Source organism: Temnothorax longispinosus, chromosome 5, assembly GCF_030848805.1.
Source record: "Temnothorax longispinosus isolate EJ_2023e chromosome 5, Tlon_JGU_v1, whole genome shotgun sequence".
NCBI classification, from domain to species: domain Eukaryota; kingdom Metazoa; phylum Arthropoda; class Insecta; order Hymenoptera; family Formicidae; genus Temnothorax; species Temnothorax longispinosus.
The window spans coordinates 6518876-6536959 of record NC_092362.1 but is presented as its reverse complement, the minus strand read 5'-3'; the positions used below and the strand labels follow the sequence as shown (position 1 = coordinate 6536959).

At 44.9% G+C, this 18084-nt stretch overlaps 2 protein-coding genes across 4 annotated transcripts in view; one reads left to right on the top strand and one right to left on the bottom strand.

Annotated features, from left to right (window-relative positions):
* The window catches only part of Itp (ion transport peptide), a 43440-nt gene extending 36255 nt beyond the window's left edge, over nucleotides 1–7185 (bottom strand). For 2 of the 3 annotated variants that reach the window (XR_011731970.1, XM_071777997.1), the window contains exon 1: nucleotides 7047–7185. Coding sequence is in view for 2 of the 3 variants with exons in the window: in XM_071777997.1 (XP_071634098.1) it covers nucleotides 7047–7163 (117 nt within the window). In the remaining variant the exon portion in view is untranslated. The remainder of the gene's footprint in view (nucleotides 1–7046) is intronic. The other variant, XM_071777995.1, reaches the window with a different exon arrangement.
* LOC139812624 (peroxisomal leader peptide-processing protease-like) overlaps nucleotides 1–18084 on the top strand; it is a 61432-nt gene that overhangs the window by 37464 nt on the left and 5884 nt on the right. The window lies entirely within an intron of this gene.

The window sequence follows — 18084 nt, the reverse complement described above, 5'->3', positions numbered from 1 at the left end:
CTAACCGGTGAAAAAAAATAATGCTGGCATTATTTATAAAAGAGTTTGTGTTTTAAATTTTATGCAATTTCTAACACTTCTGATTCTCCTTACAACCTCCTTGAGGAATTGGAACCCGAGAAGTCCAACTTTACGATATGCGAGAGAGCAAACGTTGGACGCAACATCGGCAGGAAACTATCGTACGGGAGTGACTCATGTATACATTACAGACGATGATCTCGCAAGTCGGAAGACTTGCTCGCGCGAGAGAAGGAGAGAGAGACGTACAGGCGGCGAGAATCAAGCACGGGATACAAGCAATTCATTCATCAATGGTTTATCCCAAAGGGAATGCTTGCGCGCTCGATTCAGCGTGCTTCTAGGAAACAGGAAGATACATCAGCCAGATGCCTCCTCTCCGAACTCTTCTGGGTTAAGTATTTCTGTTCTGTGAGAGAGTACGCGCTCTCAACCGCCCTTAACCATCGCAATTTCTCGCGTCGTCTTGACCGTCTCGTCTTTCACGTTCGCAAGATTATTTCGCGATGCATAATACGTGAATTTCTTGTGGGTTAATCGACAAATGATTTTGACGTAGCTTTTAATTTTGAAGTCTGAACGAAATTGAAATAATAAATAAGATTAAATGATAACGGAGGTAGTGAAGGATTGGAAGAAGGGAGAGGGAGAAATCAAGAAAAAAGAGAGAGAGAAGAGAGAGTTCTCTCGAAGCAATCTCGTTATTTTTTTCGTCAGCGGGTTGGCTCTCGTTGCGAAACGTGGATATATTTCCAGCGTCGTACGCGCGGCCACCATCGTCGACGGTCTCTTCCTCTGGGCTTTTGCCGAGCCGAGGAGAAGGCAGACAGACACACGCGCACTTGCGACCGTAGCGGGCACGTACATACGAGGACAGAGATGCCGAAGGTGGCGGCGGCGGTGACGGTGGAGAAGGAGAGCGAGAGAGAATTTCCTTTTGCAGCCTATGCGGCGGCGGGTAGGACGCTATAAATAACTCGACAGCCTCCCTGAGAACGGAAAGTAGCTCGCCTTCGAGTTCCGTAACGAATTCCCGGGATTGCTTTCTGGATCAGTGGCCGCTCGCGCGAGCCGCGCGGCTCTCGGCCGGCGATTGATGAATCGCCGGCGACGAGCCTAAATTGCGGGCACGTCGGTTTCCGGTGGATCGACGATCGTGGAACGATAAGCGGAAGTTGCGATCCGAAAATTCTGCGAAGAAATTATCGGAAACGCGACAGATACGCGATAGACATGCGATGCGTAACGTGACATATTAACACTTCAACCACCATATGCATGCGCCTGTATTTTTTTGAGAATCATGATTGACATTATAACTGTGATAACTTTCTTACTTATTTACAATGTTGTACCAGGCATTGAAACATGGATAATATCAAAGTTAAACGAATAAGGTAAGATTTTCAAACATCCAAATATTATGTTTCAATCTAGAAGATGCAACTGCAGTTTGTACGCGAGTATTATGGTGGTCAAAGTAAAATCATTGTTTTAAAATTAAGCCAATTAATATAAAAAATACCAGAATTAATTTTTCAAATATCTGAGGCAGTTTACTCAAACACTATATAAACACTACCGGTGTTTCGAATAAATATAGACCGATATCTACATCTCTATCTCATACCTTGCTTTATCAACAATAATATATCGCGAGTTAAAGGCACGAGCGAGTCAACACCTGCAGTGCGCGTGAGAGCGTGCCTGTCTTTCCATCGTGATCAGCAGTACTCGGAAGGGAATTATTCGCCCGATGTGTAATTCGAAGACAGTGAGAGAGTTTGAGCGAGGGCGAGCAGGGAGTGCGGCGGCGAAAGGGAATCGTCCGTCGATGTCGAAACTGCGTCACGACGACGTAACGTTGTGCCGATTCGATAACGCTTCGTTATTTCAAAATCTAGTTTACGTAGGAAATTGAAATATTTTATTTACCTCCGCAATGCAATCTCGTAACTATTTTACGTCATATGAGGATTATCCGGGAGCTAGGTCAGAGAGATCTCTCCATTCTTCTCCGAAGAATTTGTCGCGTAAATTATTGAAGCAACGACGGCGAATTGTACGATGCAATTTTCGTACGGCGAGGTGAGAATCTTCGGAAAAAAATCTTGTGCATTTTCTTACCGCTCGTATTACGGATGAAACTCGATCTTTTATTTGTCGGAGCCGCTGTCAGCGGGTCAAGATCACGCCGGAATGACGTCGTAATGACGGGGGAGAGACGGGTGTTTCGCGGCTGCACCGAGCGAAATCAAGACCAGGGTCCCGGCATCGCGTGCGTGCGATGCGACACGCACGTGCAATTGCAATTAATAGTCGTCGGCTCGGTAGCGGTTAATTGAAATAGTAAAAGTGCCCGAATCACGAATATTACTCGGATTGCAGACGTGATATTTAATATTTAACGCAAAAAACGAATGAGCAATTAAACGTTCCTGATTTTTAACCAAGCATGACGAAAAATATAGTGAGAAAATAAAAAAAGACAAAAATAAAAAATGCCAAGTAAAAAATCTTAAGTGTCTATAATAAATGTAAAAGTATATAAAAGATCTTTTTTTATCGGCATACATACGTACGGAACTGAAATAAAGTGAGAAGTAAATGTTATAATAGATGTATTACTATATACCTCGCAGTGCAAAAAATTTTATTATGTAACACGTGCATGGAAAGTGGCCCATTACGCACGCTACGCGTGCGTGATAGACCACTTTCCACGCACTTGCAACATAAAATAGGGTGTGCAAGCCGTGCGTAAAGATGAAAATTCCCGGGTGCGGTGACCGCACTCGCCTTCGGCTCGTGCGTCAACTCCGCACCTGTGAATTTTCATCTTACAGCACTTGTTACACAAATAACTATATATTACTCTCGCTAATCTATACTAATATTACTTTACGTATCATTTAAATTGTCCCAGCTCATTACGATTCAGTTTTGTTGCTGTCAAGCAAATATTTGCGTGACAATTTGCATAATCTCTATCCACATTCAGCGATTGACAGCGATTGATACACAATACGGCCGTCCGTTCCGCTCGATAAGATATGATAAAATTTAATTCGAGCGTTCCTACGTACATTGAACTTCGCCGCCGCCGGTACGACGTATGGAAACACATATATGCGACACTTGGTTTCGCAAGCGAGCAAAATGCCATACGGTAAATAACGTGGTCAACGGCCCGCCCCAAGCGGCGGGGCAACGCGGGACTTTGCGACGGAAACTGCGACGGAAACGGTTGATCGGCCGCGTATATATGCCTTGCGAAACGGAGTTAAATCGCTGGGACATTTTTCGCGTGCCGACGAGACAGCTCGCTCTCGCGCCCAACAACAATTGGCGGCGGGTTCGCTATCGAAACGCATTTCTCGTAGCGTCGTCGCGCGATAAGTCATCGCGCGATACATCGTGTACGCCGCCTCGCTCTTCAGCCGCGTTAGCTTAAACTCGAGGCAACGATGTGAAGTGGTGCAATCGGTCGGCCGAGCCCTCCTACCGTCATCGATGCAACGTCGATGCACGCCGTCAGAGCGACGCGCGGGACGCAATGACGTCGCGTGACGAAGTTGAATCCCATCGTATCGACGATACCCCGCACTCGTCGTGAAGTCAAAGTCTCATGTCCTCGTGTTATCGTGCCACGCACGCTGCTTCATTCAGAACTTCGCTGACTGTTGTGCAGCGTGTACATCATCGCCGGAGATATGACACTCCGCGAAAACGACACGTGCGTTGTAATCATGTTGCAACACAATAAATGTATATCGTAATTTGACATTCTATCTGCACGCAAGTCCTGCTTGCTGCGCTTCAGTAACTCTTAGAGATATTTTAAAATTTGTTATCTAATTTTTTATCCAATTTTTTATAGATGTATCCAGTGTTTTGCCAATTTTTCTCAGAGAAAATTCAACCGTACGCCATTACGATCAAAGCGGTAGACTTTTAATAATAAAATAAAACTTTCACAATCAAAGAACTATAGAAACAAAACGCGCGTTATACATTTTTCATAATATTCGCGATAACGATAATAATATGATAACATAAAGTAATTTCTCTAAATTTTCTTATATCTCTTGCGAGAATTTTTTCGCGAACGAGACAACTCTACTCACGGCTCAAAGAAAATCTTGCACAGAAGCTAGCGGCAGTTTTCCTTCGGTAATGTTCCCGGTAAAACGGGAATGCGAGAAAATCAAGACCACGGTCTCGCGCGAGCGACGTGTCCGTAGCCTTTCGTCGGATTCCTCGCGGTATCGTTCTCGCGCGACCGTGCCAAGAAGCAATTGAGGCGAATTAAAGGGACAATTAGGCGAGCCGGAGCTTCGGGCAGACAGCTGGACGCACCGAGAGACTTAACGGACATCGGCGTCCATATAAATTTTTACGCGCGAAACAAATTCCACGACGACGGCTTTCGATCTCATCCTGATCACAAAAATTATTAACGAACGAAAAATTATTAATTACCAAGAATATTTAATTGCACCGAAAGACTGATTTATCTCTGACTTGTCAAATCGGATAACATCTCTGAGGAGATTGTAATATAAGCTTTATTTTTATTTTGCCTGGATTTTTAATTTTCTTTTAATTTTGAACAAAACTTGAAATGAAAGCTTAATCTTTCCGGCCAAATGACGTTCCAGTTGGTTCCAGTGCTTTAAGTCCGGGAATTATAAAGCGAATGAATGTTCGTTGGTCCCTGCTTGCATACGCTCATGTCGGGAGACGTGCTCACGCCGAGTTTAAAGACGATCGCGCGATCCTCTCGCCCGTCGTCGACGCGATCTCATTCCGTTGGCTACATCATCCGGATGAGCGAGCGAGCGAACGACAATGGAATCGCGCAATTTCATTTTCTCCTTACTGCTAGTTTGCGACGCGTTACTTTGCGGTTCGCTTAAATCGCGGCCGACCAATTCAACCGCGTGCTCGCGCTTAAACGATTCTCCGAAAGCTGCCGTAAATATGCGCTCTTCTCTGGAGAGGGTCGAGACACGATGAAATGCAAGAATCAGATACCAGAGACGAGGAATAGACGTAAAATCCCAATCTGCAAGACGGATTTTCACACGTGTAGCTTAATTGTTAACTTTTAATAAGTTCTCACCACAAAACGCGTTTGTTTTACTCGTCGACACAATATATTTCCTCTTCTGATTATATTTTAGAGTGTATATTAATAATATATATTATTTGTCTTCTTTTTCTCTTATTTCTTATTTTGCACTCATTATGCTTTCGCGCGCGATGTATTTTATTTTCCGCGCTCGTAAATCTTAAGACTGCACGGCGATAAGATCGATATTCGTTATCAAAGATCGGCGTGCGCCAACACCGTTTCAGAGATCTTATCTCTGTTAAAGATATGTCGAAAGTTCTGATGCAAAGTGCGGCGCGTGTGCATCAGACACTTCGTGCGCATTGTGCAAAGTGCGACGTGAGTGAATGGTAATGTTTCTACGGTACGTCCCAACTTTTATATTCATTACATGTCATTACATTATTTACATAGCATTTCTAAAAAAAAAGTGCTAATTGCAACGTAAAGCTTCGAGTAAAGTATTTAACTCGTAAAAATACGCGACTCATTAATTATTCGATTTTTCGCTCTGGGTCTTCTCGTTCTACCCCAACAGAACCACTCTTCGAGCAAGTGGGTCACAATTGCCCGCATTTTTTGAAATATCTTGGTGCCCCGCGCGCACAACACAAGCGCGTTGTAATATCGTAATAACGTAACGCTCGTCGCGCGGCGAAAAGCATAAAAGTCACGCGAGTCGACGATTGCGAGTCGGATTATTATCGGCTCCTCGTGATTCAGTTCCCATTGGCACGCGCGCGACCGGTTTCGTAACGTTCGTCGTAACAACGCCGCGGCGATCATCGCCGCGGTTATCGGAAAGCGGTGCCCAAGCACAATTCATTAATAAAACCCTGACGTACGAGCGTATACGCGTCCGTAACCGCGTTTTTTATTCATAATGAATGCGACGAACGGTTCGCGCGTTGTTAAGTAATGCGCGCGAGGCACATCGCGCTCCGCGCGTAATGCGCACGTTGCACCGCGTGTGACCTGAATTGTTTATGCAGACGGTCGTCTTGCATTGAATCTGCGAGAGTAATTTATGTGGACGCAGGCGTATGGCGCGCGCTTTTTCCTCCTTTCTCTCCGTTTCTTAAGTAACGGAGCCTTCATTCGAAGAAAATCAGAAGTAATTTTCTCGATTGGCTTAATTGACCGTTTCTTATTTTAAGTATTCGTCAGAGAGCGAGATCGTCTACGTAAGTTTAGCGATTCATGAGCCATGTGGAAACATCTATTTAACCCATGCATGCAGCCGCGTGTGCGACTAACAATAAGAACAACCACGTAGACATAATTTGAAATTCTACAGCACAATGCTGCTATAAATATTGGTCTCTTATACCCGGCAGAGAAAATGTTTATGCAAGTATCCAAGTGTATTGAATTTCTAATGTTAAAAGAGAAACGGAGCGAGCGGTACTGTCAATTAAAGTCAAGGCGTTTAAATCACTCGAAAGTTCATGATATCGCTAATGTACCATAATTTTTTCATGACCAAATTTTAAGGTAGGTTACCTTAAAATGCATCAACAAATATGCATTTATGAAGTTATCTTTTTAATTCTATTTTCGCATAAAGCAACGTGATTCTATTTTTCAAAAATCTATTTATCGAGCTAGCAGAAGCTCGAATTTTAATTATTATTTGAAATATTTTATAACAATATAGTATTTTGTTCCAAAATAAAATCTAAAATTTTAATTATTTGAAATATTTCATAACAATAGTACTTTGTTCTAAAAAGATTTTTATAAAATAGTTTTCGCAAGTCCATTTTATTTAAAAACAATTTTGTCATAATGGAATTAATATTATCTTACGATGTTTTTTTTTTAACAAGAATGGAATTTATCCGATATTCGTTGACCGTTCACAGGAGTGACAAATTCGTAAAGAGCACAGATCGTTTGAGGCACGTACCATGTCTAGATCCTTCCGGCGAACGCTTGGTCTCCCGATGGTCACGCAAGAATTATTCCTCGAACCAGATCTCTCGATCGTGTCCAGCGTCCTTCTGATACGTGCGTCGCGACGCATCGCGTCTAATATACACCTCTCTACGGGGTGTCCACGACGTTTGTATCCCCGTCTTCGCCCCCGCGCTCGATCCTCGTCAAACGATCGCGTTATCGCCACCCTCTTACCACTAGTAACCATGGCCGCGTCGCTATTACTACCACCGCGCCACGAAGATGCTCCAATTGTGCGATCTGTACAAAAATAGAGTCTGCAATCTTCCGAGTAATGAGTAACCGGCGTCTAACTTTTTTCTTGCGTCGTCGAGGGCAAGCCTCTTGATCTCGTTTCGACCCCCCCCCCCTCGCAGCATCCGTCCTAGAGGAATTTCACTTCGTCAGGGAAACGCGCGCGTTCGTCCTTCCTCTGTTTACCTTAATTTACTTGCGATGATTCCTTAATCCCACGACGCTCGGCGGTGTGGGTGGATATTAACCTTATGTATGTACACAGAAGCGGATGATCAACGGCAATTTTAGGGCACACGTGGAGACCGAGCGATGCCGCGGTGCAAAATTATGTCTCGTCCACGTGCCGATGTCAAGCACGGCGTATAGTCGCGTCATCCGAATTCTGGTAAATGGATTTTTCGTCCAAATTTTCGTGAATAAAGCTTCGGGACGGACGTCAGCAACAAAGAGATAGTAGTATATATAAATAGGCAGCATATAAATACATATATTTTGGCCAATCATGCAGGTATAGTACAGGTGTACATGGTTCTCTCTTTTTCTTCAGCACCCTACGACGTCTGTCCTGTAATCGTGGTTCGTTTTTATTAGTTACGCGACGTGAGTAACAAATCCATGTATTCGACGTAAATTGAATGGTGTGCGTCCCTTCAAATCTGGCAAATCAGTTTTATTCAGTTTCTGACACGTAACGCTGTCATTACGTTATTTTTACAAAAATATGTAGACGTGGGATGGATTTGAGGGTTCTAAATATCTTGCAACACAAAATTACAAATTAACAAATTAAATTTATGAGCTTTCTGTCTCTCTGTAACTGTGCCTAAAATTATCTGACGAATCACGTCGGATAATTAAAGGCAGCGGCTATCAAAGAAGTTCAGAGTCTAGAAAAATTTCAAGAATACGTCTGCATTCTTACGTGCCTTATTGGATTTGTCCGAGAATGTCTGACATGTTTTCCGAGCTCGTTCTCGCTGACGAAGAATTTGCGCGAACGCGTAAGTTGCGAGAATCGCCTATTCGTGTTTTCCGGCAATTTCATAGCGACGTCATATAACGAGATGATTGATCTAGCCGACCCTTAAGGAACGCAGATTTCCATAAGTTAATCTTCTATCACGCGATTGGCAAAAAGTCCCGCGCGATCGACATATGAAAAGGACGCGTTGTTCTTGTATGACTAATCGCATGACGTAGACCACTTTTGCACGAAGTACACTTCAATCTTCGCAAAAACGGTCTCACTGAACTGCAATTTCCGAAGTTTCCGTCACGTGTGAGGCAACATATGTTCTTGGTATTAGAGAAATCGCAAGGTGCGTGTCCGCACGTGTATCTATATGTATACACACCGCGTTTATTAATATAATGACACACTCGAGCTCGAACGTGTTAATTCGATCGAGACGAGAAAATAGAAGTTCCACGAATTAGCACTCGTTCGGTAAGTGCAGAAATAACCGTGGACTTCGCGCAGGGTACGGCACGTAATACCGTCCGGTCATTTTTTCCCTCTCGAGATTCCTAGCGTCTTCTTCTTCTCGGGGATCGAAGTCCAAGATGTAAGAAACTATGGACCGCGAAAACGAGAGAACAGTAATTCTGTGCAATTTGCCACGTCTGCTCCTACTCAATATGTCGTTAATTTAAGTAAAACAACGTTAATTTTATTTAACTAAACCAATGGAGATGAAATAATACTGTCTTGTGGTGAATGATAAATTTTAACACACATGGTTAGATAAAAATAACAAAATATTATTTAACCTAAGGTATTGGTTTAAATTTCATCCTTTAATATTTAACAGTGAACAACTGCGGGAAAACACGCATTCAGAGTCGAATCAAATTCGCGTACTCTCCTCGCATTCGCGTTGAAGCATCCTTGCTATTTCTGCGAACATATCGCGGGGAAGATTCCGCCTGGAAATCGCGCGCGGTGTTCCCTGCGTGCGCACGCGGTGAAATCGCACGCGGCGGGTTTGCGCGCGAGGCCGAGACGACGACGATGACGACGCTCGGCGACGCAGCCGCGATTCAGCCCGCGTGTTGCATAAATTCATCGCACGGAAAGCCTTTCCAATTCCTGGCATGTTCCTGTACCAGCGCGGCTTCTGTGCCGCTTCTCGGCCGCGAGTTCCCCGGGTACACACTCCGCAAGTAGTCAGCCGCACCCAGTGCTAAGAGTTTCTGCGTCGTTGCGACGCAGGTCTCGATCACGACGTCGATTCGCAGTCGTGCACGTGCAACCGGAAGAGATCTCTCTAACTGCTAGTTGTTTCGTTAAATATTTGCCGTACGTAAGTGGAAATTAAGGCAAACTTTCCAAGATTCCGCAAGCGTTAATAATCGCGTTGTACATTATTATCTCTATAGTCATTCCTGATTCATTATTTGGATGTTCTTCGCGCATTTCCCCACGGAGAATCTTTTTCCATTTTTGTTCCCCCGAGAACTCGATCGATCGGCGACCAGAACCGCGCGTTAATTTAACCGGAGTTAAAGAAACGCGCGCGAGTGCGCTGCGCATTCCTCGCGATGAAATTACTTGGCGGCTATATATAGATCGGCCCCGCGGCCGTTCCTCTATATATCTTATTATGGTAAATGAAAGTCCCCCCGGTGGTGTGGTTACACCGGAACGATAGCTGCCATATGGGAAGCTTTTAGAAACGCGCGCGAGCAGGCGAGCTATGCGCGGCGATACGGGGCCTCTCGTCGTGCGTTAACGTCGTGAAAGAGCACAGTTTAATTCCCCATTCACTCGCTAAGGCAAGCGCACGCACGCACGACGATAAATTCGATGAACGCGCGGCCGAGGTTGAAATTCCGCTCGCGCGATGTACGCTAAGGACGTGACACAAGCCACACGTATCCGCGATATAGAAATCGTCGGCAGCCGCCAATCGGGGAACCGGTGAAATACCGAGAAAACATCGACACGAAAAAGACGCTTTTTTTTTCGACAAACGTTCGCACTTACCCTGTAACTAATGCCGCAGAAACATGCGTTATTTATCGCACACAGCACGGAGAGCTCGAGTTAAACGGGGAACGAGGAGAGTTACGCGCTACGCTAAATCCTACAGCAAACGGGCTAACCGATCGCTAAGTGGCACAGCGACGCTGTTTTGCTGCTGCGATGATTAGTATCAGGCGCAAACGATCTTTGCAAACATCAATACTTAGATCTCGCCGGGAGCAGCTCTAACTCTAAATTAGCTAAATTAACCCGGACTGACCAAGTCCCAGCCTGGTCGTGGGTTTAGGTTTCACCGACCTGGATATTAACGCTGTACGGAATCTGAAGATCGCGAGATGAGAGGACCTTGGCGATAGATGGAAAAGAAGACTAGGTCTCATCTAGAACATTAGGTCGGTCGTATGTTTCTCGAGTTCTCCTAGAATGACGTATCTGATGGGATCTCGAGCATCGGAATGTCGAGCGTAATCGTCGATTACCATTGCTTGTAATGACGAGAGATATTTTGCGGGCCAGACAAGATGCCGCCAACGGTCGCGGGTCGCCGCGAACGACATGGCGTGTTCTCGCCATCGTCGGACCCACCGCGGCCAGGAAGAGAGGGAGAAAGAGAGAGAGAGAGACCACATTGCTGCCCAGGCACTGTACAGCTCGGTTGTACGTGTATGCGCGTACGCGAGCGAGCTCTCGTTTTATTTGATTTCTGCCGCCGCGCTGCCACGCTGTCTAGGCGACTAGCTCGAGCTACGTTCTACTCTCTCCTTCCCTCTCGCGCTGGTTGCGCACCTCTACCCTCCTTTCCCCGCGTCTCCTTCGCGCGTACACGCACACTTCGCCTCTTTCACTTCATTTGCTTTGCTTCGTCTTCCCTCCCCTACGCCTCTCAGTCCCACTCTCTTCTTTCTCCGTTTTTTTTTCTTTTTTTTTGTGCTTCTATTCCTCCTCTTCTCCCTTTATCTCCCTTTCTTGCCTATTTTTCCCTTTTGCAATATCCTTTCGTCCCGATCCTTTTTTCCCTCTGTCCCTCTTTCTACGAGAGTTTCCTTCGGACCCCTTGCCTTTCTACGGCGCACCCGCGGCCCCCTTGTCGTCAGCGTTTTCTTTTCAAGATCTCCGCAGATATAAATTCCATCGAACTCGAACATACCTTAAAGATAATTCCGAATAATTTTATAGATCCAAATATCTTTTTAGCGATAAGCATTAAGGAGGTTCTACAGATAATGGATGTATCTGAAAATTGGAAAAAACTTTATGGACGTATAAATTGAGATGCGAGAAAAGTGCTCGAAAAATTTTAGCATCGGTTACCGTGTAAAAATTTGCAAAAATGAATTTTGAAATCACAGTTTTTAACATAAGCTACATACGGCAGAGGGGCTCTTGGAGACAGGAAACGAGATATTAATTATATAAAGACGACCTACCATAGATTAAAAAAACGGAGCTCTTATAGATCTTAATCTAACCTTTTCAGAAATATCGAGAAAAACAAGGGTTATCGCGTAAAATTTTGTGATATTGGCTATTGAAACAGGCCATATCACAGTTCACGTAGCGTGCTTCGAATAACAAGGGAGATTTGGCAATGTCGCAGCGACTGCACCCGCGCGAAAGGTGTACAGCCAGTACAGCACCACAGTATGACAGCACCTCAAACTTAAGCACCTAACGTTTACGAGCGCTTACGGAGAAGTACTCGCTCTAGAATTATGTGAAATTGTGAAATAACCACGGTCATATGAGCAGAACTGTCAAGTTCGCGACGTTACCACATTTTCTTCCATTATAAGCCGCCAGAGTCAAAGGAGCACTTATGTACACGATATTTTTAATTATTCCTCGCTTCGACTAATATGGGTATGATATAAGCTCTAACGTCATCAAAATTCACGAAAATATTTTATGAATACTTAGAATCGATGAATTTGAAGATTTTCTCTTCATCTCTCAACTGACTAGAGAGTACCTGTAGAACCTCCTTAATTTATATTAACATGTAAATAAATGAAAAATAATGCTAAAAGAAGACACATCCTAATTGGAAAACAACTCGCGGAATAAAAACGACCGGCTACGCACCCCGAAGAGACTTCGAAATGGCTCTTCGATTCTACTCCGCCCTCTTTCTCTGCCGTTCTTCTCCGCTGACTCGCCATCGCTCGTTTTCCGTTCGTTAAGATGCCGCGCGGCAAGAGCGAGGACGATTTCTCGGTAAGATAAGCGAGAGTCCTCCCGCTCACCTCTCGCACCTGCGAATCTCGTTGTGGGGCCCCCTGTTCTGCCGACCGCGGACCGGAGCGCGGCACCGTAGATACGCTCTAACACCCGGAGAGAGACCAGCTGGCAGCTGGTTCAGGTGACGAAGGCCTCCTCGCTCCCGTTCCAGGCCGTTCTCCAGTTCCACCGCCCGCTGACGTAATCAAGGCCACCTGATATCACGCGAGAGTGTCAACGACGGGCATTGTTGGTCAACCCTTCGCAGATTCGTGGAATGATAATTCTCGCGTTGCGCGAATCTCTATTATCTGCGAGCCATACGTACAGAAAATCAGAATCTTGAACGGAAAAGAAATCGAAGGAGAAAGTATTGCTGACCGATACGGGCACCTCTCAACTTAAATGATTCCGATAAAATAATTCCGACTGATTTCAGATAGATTTCTTCGACGTTCGCATCACGGAACATCCATCGCGTTTTAAAATAGCTTTTTACGACTTTACGACATGGATGTTTTTCGCGAGATGCTCTTTCGCGATAAGGAAGGACGATGGAATTACCGTCATTAATTACCGTAGCGGTATCGAGCTCGCCGATCGTCGATCGAGCGGCGGGACGACGAACAGTCTTTGATCTCGGTACTGTATCGATGATTGCGAACTCTCTGGAGAACGGCCGATGAAAAAAAAAGAATAAAACAGAAGAACACTTTATCGGACATGTCGCCAGTCGACGCGGCGTTGGTTGCCCTCTTCTCGATTCTTCGCCGAGTCGTATCCGCGCGATACTTCGGAACAATAGCCCATTATCATGGTCCACAATACGATCTGCGCGCGTGTGTAAAACAGCGGGCGATATCGAGGGGTCCTACGCGAGAAGAAGGCGTAGCGGCAAATCGTCTTTTTCTTCCTTTCTCTCCCTTTCTCGCTCTCGAGTCGAATTGTGACGTATGTTAACTTTGTTGCACCGCACGCCGCAACCGCGTGTACATGTACTCACTTAAATTTATTTAACATGCAATAACAAATTGTTTTTCTTCCATTCTTAATAGCTCGTATAAAATTTATTAATACGACGTGTAGCTTCAGCTGGCATTTTTCTGGCAGAGAATTTTTTAGCGCGTATCTCTGGGCAGATTCACGATAAAATTGAGATCCCTGAAATTGGTGTCATAATTTGTTTCCTCTTACTGAAGTATCAGTGCGAATTCCTTTTGCACAAAGAATAATCTTGTGTACGCTTTCACGTCGGATCGGATATTCGTTAAATGTCGCTTAAACTTTCCAACGAATGCGAATGTATGGCAGTTTCTCAGAGACGTCCCGCGAACATATTTCATTCGCGAACGTTCGCCCGCCGCGCCGGTCGGAACACGCTCGTTGGTCGCCTCCACTCGCGAGCGATCGGCGGTGATACCAGGTGAAATCGTTAATTGAATTATGAAACTGTCGTCGCGATTATGCGAAAGCGCGTTTTCTGCTCGAGCGACCGAAAACCCCGAAGAGAAACAAAGAGGAAGGAAGAGCGGGTTTCGCTCCGTAAGAAAATGATCGAGACGTCGCGATACGCGGCTATTTATAGATCCTGCCGAAGGTGAGTATATTCGTCCTTGCGTATCAAGGCTCCGAATTAATTTTTTAATTAGAATTGCTGCGCTTTGCGCGCGCTTTGTTGCATTTTTCTGGTATCTTTCTCGAGTCTGCGGCAACCCGACAGTTATTACCGGCTACCCTTGCGACGTCTAAAACGATTCTTGAATCGCGATTCGTGTCAAATTTTCGATCGGCAGTAGCTTTTTACTCGTACGAATTAATTCCTAATTTCTTTATTGATTGGATATGGAATAAATTAAATAAAATTCACGAAAAAAGCTTAACGAATGTTAAAGTATTATTTTACTATAATTTTAATAACGTTAAAACGTTCGTCTAGAACGTTAACATATTTTTACGATTTTAACGAGAACGTTAACACGTTCTTTCTGAAATATATTTATTTTTTCTGCAGCCGTGCGAGCGTCTCGTTAAAAATGTAAAATCAATAAAATTAATCAAAATGAATTAAATTGGAAAGAATTAAGAGGCATTGGACATAAAACGAAAGGGTCGGATAGTTATAAATTTCTAACAATTCTGGCAATTAGAATTTAATTTTGCGAAGCGGATGCTTGTCGATCCTTCCGAATTTTCCTACTTCGAGTCGAGAATGTAGTCGTCCTCGCGCTGAGAAACGAGCGAGTCGCGCCGAGAGCTCGCCGCCCGGCGTGGTTCGTGTTCCGGCCAGCGCGATAACGAGCTGCACGATGCACCGTACGTTCCGAGGTGCCAAGCGGTCTACCGGTGCAAGACTCGAGCAAAAACTAGTCCAGCTTATACCAGCCCCGGACACGCCCCAGCGGCTTCTCCCGCTGTAGTTTCTTCCTTTTGCCAACGCCGGCGATTTCCCATCCCGTACGAGTGGTTCGATTTTTCGTTCACCACGAAAGGAAGCCGATCCCCCCGCCGGCAATGAGAAGAAAACCGGCGGCTTGATGCCGATGATCGTCGAGTTAGCGCGACCTACGTGCTTTCTAGACACGATCGAACCAGGGATGGCCTTGGGTCGAACCAGCGACGACCTTGGCACGTCGTATATGCTTATATAGACATGTTCCTTTATGGCAGAGATGAGATACATCTTTTTTTGCCGACGGTGCTGTATTAAATGCCGATTTATGGTGTGAATTTCAAAAGAGCTTCTCAGAAAATCGCATTAACTTCTGTATATTTATTAAAATAAATTGTCTATAAAGTAAACAGACGTTAAATAGATAGATAAATAGTTCTGAATATCGTATTGTCTAATCACCTAATCAAGAGATTCGTTCGATCGGATATGCTGATAAGATTTCGATCGCGTGATATCTCTTTAATTATATCACACGAAGCGCAAACAGAAGTGTAAGAGCACTTTAAAAGAACACGAGGGTTTCTAAGACTCCCGCGGAAGAAAATTCGAACTCGAATGACCACCGCCGCCGGCGGCCATCCGGCGGCCGAGTACTTATTAATTATCGCATAAATTGCGAGCGGCTGGAGGAGCGGACGATGCGAGCGAGGCCTGGGCTCGCACGCCGGATCGTACAATTTTCCACGGGCGGCGTTCGCGAAATCCGATTATCTCCGCGATGTTTCAGTAATTGAACGTGCGCCGCGAGCGGGGCGAGGCCAGCGCGCGACTTAAATGATACGGAAAACCATCGTTATTCGATCTAAATCACGAGCAGAAAATTAGATAGCGGCGGCCGCGGTCGGCATCTCGCCGTGTGCTCGCAGTAGAACCGGTCAGTTATCGGACAGGCGCGGCGAGGACGTGCCCGCGCGCGATCGCTTTTTGCTCCTTGCGCGCTTAAATATACAAAAGGATCACTCGGCATAATGGCAACGGGAGGGAAAATCGCGGTGGGTGCAGATGATGAACACATACATGCATGAGCACATATGGTACATACATACATACATGTTTACTTTTAATTTGCTGAAAACCATGGCAACCGCTGAACGAACCAGAGTGAACGTGTTGAGATTTTGAGTGAGCTTAGAATCGTTCAGCAGAGAATCATAAAACGGTTGCAAACTGTTGCATTCTGCTGGACGCAGCCAATGTTTGCATAGACTTAATTGCAGCGATATTTTATGCGGACGGAGAATCGTAGGGAAATTAGTACGCGAACGTTAATTAGGCGTTTATCTAACGTTTCTCCGTATTATAAATGAATCGCGTATCCGTAAGTGGTGAGACTGGCGCGTGGTCTTTTTCGAGACCTTCGAAGAGAAACGAAGAGGAGGCAAAACGAAGCGATCGACTGACGCGTCCATTAGGCTATCCAGTTCGCTATCGTCATTTTTGTTCAACTCGTTCAGGTTGCGGATAACACTTAACGGCTAACTTGGTGAGAATTATCGAGGAACGTCGTCGCGGCCGTTTCATAAATCAAATCTTGTTTTCGCTTTCCTAATTGGAGCTGCTAATTTGATACTACAGATATCGGAATAATACACGAGCGGCAGAAGAAGAGGAAGAAACACAGGATAGTCGGCAATCTTCATTGAAGATCGGCCGGCAAGCTGGCAAGCGGTCGCACGGCCATCATTGTCGGGAGAGGGAGGAAGCAAGAAGAAGAGAACACAAAAATCGATCGGGAGAGAAGCGGATTCGAATAGGAGACCGGGAATTCCATAGCGGTCGGGGGGGATTCAGTTAACGTTTAAATACTTCTGCGCGATTTTTAATTCGATTTGCCGCACGAAAGATCAAAACACTGCTCTCATAGGAAAAAAGAAAACAATCGAAAGAACTGAACAATTACATTTACGATACGGTGTTAGAATTTTATAGGTGTAATAAAGATGATTTCAAGTTTGTTTTGCGATTTCGGCCACGTTTTACCTTGAAATTTTCGCTCGTGGCGTTACCTGAGTAGCCCCTTAGGACCGCTATTACTACTTGGAACGAAGCTAGAAAAAAAAGAAGAAGAAACGCGGGTTAGCCTGAGAATGGCGTGTTGACGCAGTTCACGCGCGTGATTTCTTTTTTCGCAGAATCCTTTCATCTTCATCTAGACGTCTATAATTGTCGTGCCTCTCTTTAGCGCCGACTCTATCCCGCGCATGCATCATATGTCATCATCTCGTCATAGGCTCCTCAGACATCTGCGGTTCTGTCTGCTCGCGTTTATTTTTGGGCGCCCTTCTCCCTCTCGTTCCCTCTATTGCTCGTAGATTTTTTTCTCGTTTTCGTGACACGTGCCGTCAAACCAGTTTCCTCCGGTTCCGAGAAAACCGGACCTTCTAATACGTCACACGCTTACTACAAAAGTGTGACGTATCTTACGTACGCTCTCGCGCCTTCGCCTCGTGGCGAACGTGGTTTTTTCGCGCTGTGGTCTCTCTTTTTTTTTATCGTGCACATGCCTCGTCGCCAGCTGCTGAGTCACGATTATTTTCAGCGCTTTTTTTATTATCCTGGAAGAAGAAGACTTTCCTGCACCGTGCCCCACTTTGCTTGCGGCGCGACCGTGCAAAAATGCGACGGATCACGCGCCGCGCGATTCTTGACATTGTGAGACATATTTCGCTTTAAAACCAGACAAAAATATTCCTGACAAGGTCTCCCGCGATCAACATACGATTTTATTTAAGCTTATAAAAGTATCATTTAAGTATCAATTAATTCTTACTTAACGCAATATTGTGCCAGATGATAGACAGAAAATATTTTGGTGATTAAAGTAATGTGATAAATTAAATTAATGCGAGAATAATAATAAAACAACTGGATAATAAAGAAAATATCACTAGCTAATGAGATAGAAATTGTAAGTTGTCGCGCTACGCAGGCGATTTTCTTCGATAAGCGGTACACATTTTAAAAATTCCACCTCGGAACTAAGTCTCACGACTAAGAATCTAGAGAGCCGGCATTTTTCCCCGCAGCCGTTTGCGTTATCGTTTAGGTATGCGGCCGTAATCATACGGTATTTGCAAAGGGATTTCCTAGCTCGCG